General features: G+C 44.2%; 1 protein-coding gene across 2 annotated transcripts; it reads right to left on the bottom strand.

Moving 5' to 3' along the window:
- Positions 1–5,937: 5,937 nt before the first annotated feature.
- Positions 5,938–8,849, bottom strand: CITED2 (Cbp/p300 interacting transactivator with Glu/Asp rich carboxy-terminal domain 2). Of its 2 annotated transcripts, none has more exons than XM_067294767.1 (2): positions 8,551–8,849; positions 5,938–7,918 (listed from the first exon to the last, which is right to left on the bottom strand). In XM_067294767.1, exon 2 carries the CDS (start codon positions 7,909–7,911, stop codon positions 7,207–7,209), a length of 705 nt encoding a protein of 234 aa, XP_067150868.1. In that variant the 5' UTR covers positions 7,912–7,918; positions 8,551–8,849; the 3' UTR covers positions 5,938–7,206. The 2 variants fall into 2 exon arrangements, with proteins under 2 accessions (XP_067150868.1, XP_067150869.1); XM_067294768.1 differs by lacking the exon at positions 8,551–8,849 and adding an exon at positions 8,465–8,546.
- Positions 8,850–9,337: the final 488 nt, after the last annotated feature.

The raw sequence follows: 9,337 nt of genomic DNA, 5'->3' as shown, positions 1-9,337 counted from the left end.
CAGCCTCCCAAATCTTATAATAGCTTTCTATGGAGAGGACTTCGTTGCTTGTGATATTTACAAGTAAAATGAACCGTGTCAAGAAGAATCCTGGGCTAGAGGTTGGGAAACCGTGTAAAGAGTCCTTCTGAGCATATTAATCTAATTTTTGTGATGGTATTGTGGAATTCTTGAAATATAAAGAATTGGGAAAAGGCTCCAGTCCATAAGCATCTATCACTGTTCATTCTGACTACCTTTCATTTGGTTAAAATGTATATTATAAATCAAATTAAAAAGCTGCTCTTTTAAAGATTTTTTCTCAAATCGATAAGAAATGCAGAGTTTCAGCTACACCTAGTGGACAAACGCCAAGTACTGCAGCTTTTCTGCAGCCATATGTATATGTTTTTGTCTGTCATCGTAAATTACTCCAGCTCTGTTTCAATATATAAATTGAATTGCAACACCTTCAAGTAAGCTTCACAATTTAAAGAGCTCCTTAACAAAATCTTCATGACTATCTGTGCACTGTTGTCTTTAATGTAAAATGTTTGATTAAAAGGTCTGGAGAGAGGATCTCTTCTCAAAAGGCAAAAGCATAAGAAAAAGAGAAAGCAGGCATGTGATGTGGTCTGCTGGCTTGCAGCACAGTGCACCAGGCTCTTCTGTAGCAGGTCCATATCTGCGGACGAGGGGACGGGGCAAGATGCCCGTCAGAGGTTGCTCTTGTCCTTACAGGGGAAAGTTACACACAAGGTGACTCGTGACAGATCAGCTGTTGCCCTCCCCTACAATGCTAGGGCATGTCTGCAATCAACCACCGCACAGACCGATGGTACATCCCAAAGGCAAACACACTACTGGCTCAGAACACTTGAGACAGCTTATTTTCATCCTGATTAAGCTCAAGTGAGGACAAGAGAAAACATGAGGCCTGTGAGGCTTCTTGGCTACTGAAAAAGAATCTTGCCAGATGAGCCAGAAACAGTGGATTAAAGGGGATTTAAAAAGAGAGAGGGTGTTTTTTATAAGGAGGATTGAGCAAAGGCTTCAAGTCTATGTTTTGACTAAACCAGCTTTTAGCATGGTGACAGACTGAGAATGGGAACGTTCCCTAGTCAGCTTGTGGGAGCAAGGACATGGCTCCCCACCCATCCTCCACAGCAGAGCAGATGGGACACCTGATTGCGGGCTTAAGCTGCTCCATTCAACAGCAGTTTTGCCACTGACTTCAGCCAGAGAGAATTCAGCTCTGTGTTGTAAATAATAGTCTGTGAAGAAGGTTAACATGTCATGTTTTCTTGAATTCTGCATTTCTCTGGCCTACAATGTTGTGTCCGTTCAGAAATTAAAAGCAAAATCAAAAAGTAGTCGTCATCATTCCACAAGTGGCCACTTGCTTATATTTTGTGCGTTAGGTTTGACTATTTTCCACACCTATTCCCTAAAACTCTCCCTGTGATGATTGCAACTATTCTTTTTCTGCAAATCTGCCTACCACTTAGATATGCTTCATATCCATTTCCATACCTGGGTCCATACCTTGCTTTTCACCTCATCAGATCACATGCTAGCCTTAATGCAGCCTGCCTATAAGCAACCCAACATACTGCCTGTAATACAAAATATAACTATTTAACTTCTCTATCATAGCAGCTGTGTTCAGAGGCTTGGTTTAATTTTCTATCTTTGGAAAATTCCAGGAATCCATTCCTGCCTTCAAGTACCTACTTTAAACTTTGTACAGAGCTGATGGAGGACATATAACTGTACAAGCTTTGTAGACAGAGATAATATCAGTTATTAGACCAGCTAATGTAGTTGAAAAAAAACAGAGAAGATTTTGAGCAACAAGCCCTTAAACACTTATCTGGACAAACAGAGAAATCTGAAGTTCTCTGTGTTACTTCTGTTTGAATAGCAGCAGATAAGACTTTTTATAGACTTTCATAAACTTCACGCTCTCCTGTGCAATGCTCTAATATTAGCTAAGCAGGCTGCAATATAAATTTCATAGTGGAATTTTTGGGCTCTTTGTCAAAACTGCACGTAAGCAGGTTCACCTTCAGAATCTTATTGTGACAAGTATCTGTTAAATATTTAGATTCTGATTTGAAAAAACGCTGTGTACTCAGACTCCTAACTTGAGCCACAGTTTTAGGATCTCGACAGTTCTGAAAGTTACTTTTATTTTACTTTATTAGTGATAAAATAGGGAATATATTGCCAAATGAATGCTCAAATAGAGTTAACAAAATGTCCTGGTGAAAGGAAAAAGTGAGAAAAGTGATTAGCATTTTATGAAGCCTGATTATCTGGAAAGCCTTTTGCTTACTTTTAATATGGTAAATATCTGTCTTTCTAAATCTCTTTTAGGCTTGTGATCAAATTGTCCAGCTTTAATTTTTTAAGGGGGGAAGGGCACAGCAGATGGACTGGGACTGAAATACCTGATCCATCTCTACTAGAAACCTGGTGTTGCAAATGTCTTTCTAAAATGAAGCAAAGAGAATAACAGAGACCATACAGTGTCTCATCTGTTCAGTCATTTGATGTATTTTGCTATTGTTACAGCTACTGAGACTCAGCTTTATCTTGTGTGTGAGCACAATAACGGCACCATATTGAAATGTGTAAATACATTTTCAGGAACTATGTAAAGCACCTCCTTTGTGCTGACAAAATGATGCACTTGGAATACATGAACCCCAGAGAAAATGCTACTGCCTTGGGTTCCAAATTCCTTTGATTCCTAATCTTAGTTTTATTGCACAGGGAGTGTTATCTGACAAATATATCTGCCTAAATATTTAAACAAATACTTTGTCTTGTCATTTAAACAACTCTTGTCAATGTTACTTAGTCCTTGTTCACACTTCTATCCCTATGAGTGATGATACAGAACTAGATCAGGTTAAGGTCGGTATGTGTTAGCCCAGATCCATAACAACACAGGCATTTCTTATTCCTGCCTGTGGTGGTCCCACAGTGAATATATTGGAAGAAATGAAGGCTTCAAAGAGGACAGTGTAAGGTCATGGACAAGAACTGCTTTTTAAACATCATTTGCCTCCCCTCTATACCACTCAGTTTTGCAGAGATTTCTAAAGCAAAGGGGTATTGGTCCTTTTGGTACCAGCTTACCCATTAACTCCCACTGAGCAGCACAGTCAGGAGAGAGTGGAGGCCAGAGGCCAGCAGGAACAGGATGGCTCCTGCAGTAAGATGTTGCCACAGAAGCTAACCGTGCCCTGAAGAAGTATTATGTATCATGACGTGACTCCACAGACATATGTCATTCATCGCCCTCAGTCAAACACCAATGATCCACAGGGTTTCAGCATCCAACTTCCCTAACCGATCTGGCCTGTGGAAAACACCTCCTGGAGAAAACGAAAAAAAAAAAAAGGAAGAAAGAAAAAAGAAACAAATAAAAGGAACTCTTGCAGATCCAGCTGTTAGAATTTTCCAACCCCCCTAGCAAGACAAGATAAGCGGGGGACAATCCCAGTTTATATTACATTAAAAAAAAAAAACGGAGACCAACAGAAACGTTTTCACGAGGTCCGCTCCCCAAAACCCTCCCGAGACCCTCGGGCAGGCGCGGGAGAGCGGCGCGGTGGCGGCCCCGGGCGGCGGCGGCGCGGCGCGGGGAGGCGCCACACGGGGGCGCCGTGGCGCCGCGCCGCGCAGGTGCCCGCGGAGCGCGCCGGCCCCGCGCAGGGGGAAGGTGCCGCCGCCGCCCCGGGCCGCCGCCCCTCTGCGCCGTGGGTTGCTCCCACCCGTGGGTTGTCCCCCCCGCGGAGCCGCCGGGCGAGGGTCCCAGGCAGCACCTATCTCCCTGCCTGCGTGTTTTGCGCGGCGGCTTAGGGCCGATCTGCCTGCCAAATAAAGCCGCGTGGCTATTTATGGACGTGGCTTAAAGAAGAGCAGACCTCATGGACTATGTTAGAAGTTTTTTTGAAAAACAGCCAAAGTACAGAGGTCAAGTTTCCTGTACTAAAAGCAACTTAATAGGACACAAGACTGCAACATAGTTCGCGAGTATCTGGCAGTAGCTGGAAAAGTAGGTCGTTGTGCATTTTTCATTAATCACTTAGTTCAGATAATAAATTATTTTAACATATTTATAAACAGTATAGAGGCTAGATAGACTCAACTTGAAGGCCTATTACTGCTTCAGCTGAAGCCATTGGGACTGTTGCCAGGGGGTTCACTTCAGGAAGATGAGGGTCAGGCCCCCAATATTGCTTGGTAGATGATATTATGAATAGGAAAATATATAGTTGCCATATCCACTGGGATATGACTCTTCATTAGAAATTAAGTGACAATGTAGGCAATATGATTGTTTTGCAAATTTCCCTGGGGTATACTTTTAAGAAATCATAAAAATCCTTGACAATGCCTTGCTCAAAGCCAGTGCTTGCGGTAGCTGCTGTTGTTCAGAGGCAGTGGCTCTTAGGAGTTTTACAAGGAGTGGTACACAAATAGACACCAGCATGCCTGTGAAACTGCCTATTCTTGGAAAAGCTTATATGCAAGGATTAATGCTGACAGACTTAAGTAGTGATGTCTCTACTGTGATAAATCTATTTAACCAACTTTATGAAGCAAAAGTGCTTATCATTAAAGGAAGAATATTCCCTTTTGTTTTAGGAGATCATGGAGGATTTAAACATCTATGCAATTTGGTATGCACACGGTTTGGTAGTCTGTTTTATAGGAAGTTGATTAAAATCAGAAAAATCACCCTCCCAAACTGTAGCAGAAGAGGGCAATGCAACATGTGCAGACCAAACGCCCTTAAAATGGGAAAAGGATTTATATAGCGGTGAGCTGGGCAATGACTCTTAAAACTACAGCTATATTCTAAACATTCTTTAAGTTATTGGTGAGTTGATAAATTATGATTCACTGCCATTTGATGTTAAATTTACTGTTGTAAAACATAAGCAATCACTGGCTGAAACAAGACGGTTGTTTTTTAAATTCTTGGGTGCTGAAAGTGTTCTAGGAATGGGCTATTACTAACTGCAGAGATTATTTTATCATCAGGTGTCCCCAGAATTGTATACGCTTCCTTAATTCTAGTTTTTTTAATATCTTAATACATGTATTATTTTTTACATTCATAAAACAAATTCACTATTTTATGTCCGTGTAAGGAAAAGAAGGCAAAGTACCACTTCTATCACCAGCTGGGACAATTTTAGCAATAGTAATCAGTTTAATTTCCCAGCTTGATTCAAAACACTGCTATTTACACTCCCATTGTGTGGCAATATCCTCCCCTGTTTACATGTCCAGGTTTAAAATTTAACTACATCCACCATGCTGTTTTTTTTCCTAATAAATGTGGAACAGAAGGCTGAAAAAGTAAGCGAAAAGAAAGCACGGTGCTGTCAGTCTTGTGTTAAACTTCAGAAGCGTGGCTAAGTGGGATTACATGTATTATTAGGGTCCTGATCCTGCAGTCCTTACTGAAGTAATAACTTAAGTGGGACCTTTGCCAAAGGCTGAGAGGGGGGAGAAGACTGCAACAGTTGGCACTGAATGAACAAGGTGTCAGTTGCCTTATAATAATGCAAATTTTTCTCCCAAATATTTACAGAATATCTGTATGAATTTGTCCCAGTGGCTTTAGCTGGTGGTAATTTCTGGGAGAACGAGGTTAGAGATGTCCCGCAGTGGAATATTTTAGGGATATATGTTAGTTATTGCCTTCTTCTAAGTCATTAGAAATGACTTAGTGTAGTGTAGTTGATTCTGATGTGATGCAGATTTGGACTGATGCAGCAATCTCCTGGGTAAACCATGCGAAGGAAGAGATACAGGACAAAACCCACCACCCTCCTTCCCCACGTTACAAATACTTATTTCTTAAACAGTTGATCGTTTACATAGCTCTTCCAGGTGAGATAATAAATATACAAAAGAACAAAGTCTACTATATAAGTGAAAGAGGATTTATAAAATTACAAGTTTAATAGATAAATATAATAAATACTTTATGCATCATAACTCTGGACAACTACATTTAAAGCAAGTATGTTGGCAAGTCACAAAAAAGTTGCATCTTGGCAACTTTATTTTTCATAAAACCACATTGACAGGCATATTACAATGTTACGTATGAGGCTTTATGCTGTAAGTATGTTTAAATCCTGCTCACCTACTGAGTTCACCATGACATATATATGGGTGCAGCGTACTTTCTATTTTGGAATGTCTTTTTGAACACCAACACAGTTGTACAGATAGATGTCCTACTTACCAGGGACAATGGGGAGTTTTGAAGAAAAATACTGGTAAATGACTTCTAGAAAAACTAAAGCATTTCTTAACTTTTTATTGACATTGGCAAATTAAAATAGAATAAATTAACAATATTTTCTCAAAAAAATGTTTTGTACAAAAATACTGTCAAAATTTCCTGAAAAGCTTTCAACACAGTAGTATCTTTTCATGTACTGAATAAACTATATTAGCACAGTGTCAAAATGCTGAAGACAGAAACAAAATAATTACAATTAAAAAAAAAAATCTGTGAAATGTTTGCCACTAGTCAACATTCCATCCACACCATATTATTGTCTGTACATATGGGGGAGGGGGAATCGGGTAGCAGACTTTAAGTAACAGTATTACTTTTCCTGATCCGGAAAGGTTTGGCCCACATCTGTTAAGCTTCCAGTTTAGCTTATTCAAAAAAAATATATTTATTAGTCTGCACTGCAATGCATAGTTAAAAATTAAGCAAGATGGCAGCATTTGTGCAGTAGGATCTGCCCTTCAAAGTACATGCAACCAACTAATGAAATTTTTTTCCCTGTTCACTCAGAATTTGAATGCAGTTCAAGTCATTGGAAATCATCATTTTCAAAATCCACAAGATTAAGCAATTTGCCAAGATTAATATCTAACAGTTCAGCACTGTGGAAATTATGGGCATGTTACTGCGAGGAAATTAAGAGAGAGAAGGGGAGGGGGAGGACAACATAAAAAGGCAGAGTTAGCTAGAAATTATTCCTACAGGAGGGGAAGTGAGTGTCAAAGCTACAAAAAAAAAAGTGGCAGCAATTAAAAAAAAATTTATACAAGCGCATAGTTTACTCTGCTTTCCAGATTCTCACCTTTTCAAGCACTGAAAAGTGAGACACTGTGTCTAAGGGAATGTTTTCATTCACACCGATAGAAAGTCCTTTGTTTGTTTTCAGTGAATCAGCAGCTCACCCTGCTGGGCTGCTGTTTGCAAACGAAGTCTGTCATGAAGTCAAACTCGTTCTGTCCCAACCACAGCTCGGGCAGCTCCTTGATGCGATCCAGGCCCATTTCGATGACTAAGGACATGAGGACCTCCTCGTCGATGAAGTCAGTGTCTATGACATTGGGGGGCAGCATTGCCGCGGGGCCGTGGGGGCCGGCGGGCGGCCCGCTGCCGCCGCCGTGCTTGGGGTCTCTGCAGTCCCTGAAATGCTGCCCGCTGCCCGTCAGCTGGTGGCTCGCCGGGTGCAAGTCCGGCATGTAGTGGCTGTGAGGGTAGGGGTGGTGGCTGAAATACTGGTTGTTCAGCTTCTGGAGCTGCATGCTCGCCGTCAGCTGCCCCCCTTGGCTGGCCACGGGGGGGGCCATGAACTGGGAGCCGCTAAATCTTGCGGCGGGGGGCATGGTGCTGGGAGGGTGCCCTCCGTTCACGCTCCCGGGCCCCATGGCGTGTCTGATCCCGCTATTTGCGTTCATATTTCCAGCTCCGTAATGTATATGGTCGCCCATCAAGGCGTTGAAGGCGTGCTGCTGCTGCTGCTGGTGGTGGTGATGGGGGGTAGGAAAGGGGCCCATTCCCATCCGATGGGCAGGGTGGTGGTGAAGCCCGCTGGATCCGTCAGGGAATCGCCCGTGATTCATGGCCATCATGTGGTCTGCCATTTCCCACCTAGAAAGTTAGCATGGGAATATATTAAAAAAAAAAGAAAAAAAATACACCCTCAGACATCAAATCTCCCTCTTCGGAACTCGCTGCATGTATCTGTCCCCGAGAGAAATGACTTCGCCGGTCCCGCCGTCCTCTCTTTCAAAGGCAAAAAAACCCAAAAACAACAAAAAAACCCCACCCCTCCTACCACGACTCTACCGTAGAGTACAAAGGGAAAAATAAAAGACGAGTCTGCAGTACAAAAATCTCAGTCCCCTCTGCAAATCCAACGAGCAACACGCCTTCCCACTTCAACTTCTGCATACCTATCAGCGGAAAGCGTTGCATACAGCAACACCTCGTTCAAAAGGCTCCCAAGCCCCCTGGATTTGCCAGGAGAGGGAATATTTTTAAAAGACACTCTTCGTAACTTGCAGAGAACAAGCAAAGAATTAAATACGTCCCACCTAGCCCTTGTCAGCAACTTTTGGAATTAAGTCCGAAGATTTCTTTTTTAAATATAGTACTGCACAGATAAGCAGATTAAGCCACACAGCTGAGGACTACCTTTTTCCGTGTATTTAAGCAGTCACATTTTTCCTGTTGCACACAAAAGGGACACACAACACCAGCCACCGAACCTCCACACTCACCTCCCTGCTTCTTTCTTCTTTCGCTTCAAAGGTGTCGGTGAAATCAGTCAGTAAAAGTCACCCAGCATAGAGAGGGCTTCCCTGGCTCTCTCCTCCGTGCTTACGTGATGGTGATATTATTGCTATTGCTGCCGCTGCCGCAGACCGAAAGCTGTTTTTCACTCCTCCGCGAGGCTCATCGGCACTTGCCAACAATGAGCTGTGTTTCCTACCCAGCTTTGGCCACAGCTAATATAGGATTTCAGAAGGGAGGAGCAAAACCCTTACAGGCAACCAGAAGTAAAACCTGGAGCAAGCGAGGGAAAAAAAAACCCCAGCGCGCACACACGCACACACGCTCACACACACACGGAGACACGCAGAAAGGGCCAGGCGGATCTGGAAGGCATCCAAGGAATCCTGTTCCTTCTGGCGGAGCCACACGTGTGTTTGCTGATCGCTTGTGCCCGCGCCCGCGGCAGCCGCGCCGCCACCCGCGGCAGCGCCCCGCGCCGTGGGCAGAGCGGGGCTCCGTGCCGTGCCGTGCCGTGCCGTGCCGTGCCGTGCCGCGCCGCGGAGGGGCGGGCGGGGGGGCAGCGCAGCCCCCGCACCTCGCGGCCCCGCCGCGGCGCCCCGGGCCGCTCACGGCTGGCGCTCCCCTAACACCCCCCAGCCCAAAGCAGCCAGCTCCGCTCTCGCTCGCCGCCCGACTCCGCTCATTCCCCCCGGCCCCCGCCCGAGGGGCGCTGCGGCGCGGCGCGGAGCCGCCGGTCGCGGACACGCGTGGGGCTCGGCGCCCCGGCAGCGC

The sequence above is a fragment of the Apteryx mantelli genome, chromosome 3 (genome assembly GCF_036417845.1).
Source record: "Apteryx mantelli isolate bAptMan1 chromosome 3, bAptMan1.hap1, whole genome shotgun sequence".
NCBI classification, from domain to species: Eukaryota; Metazoa; Chordata; class Aves; order Apterygiformes; family Apterygidae; genus Apteryx; species Apteryx mantelli.
The sequence above is the reverse complement of the archived record's forward strand: the minus strand, read 5'-3'. Positions and strand labels throughout refer to the sequence as shown.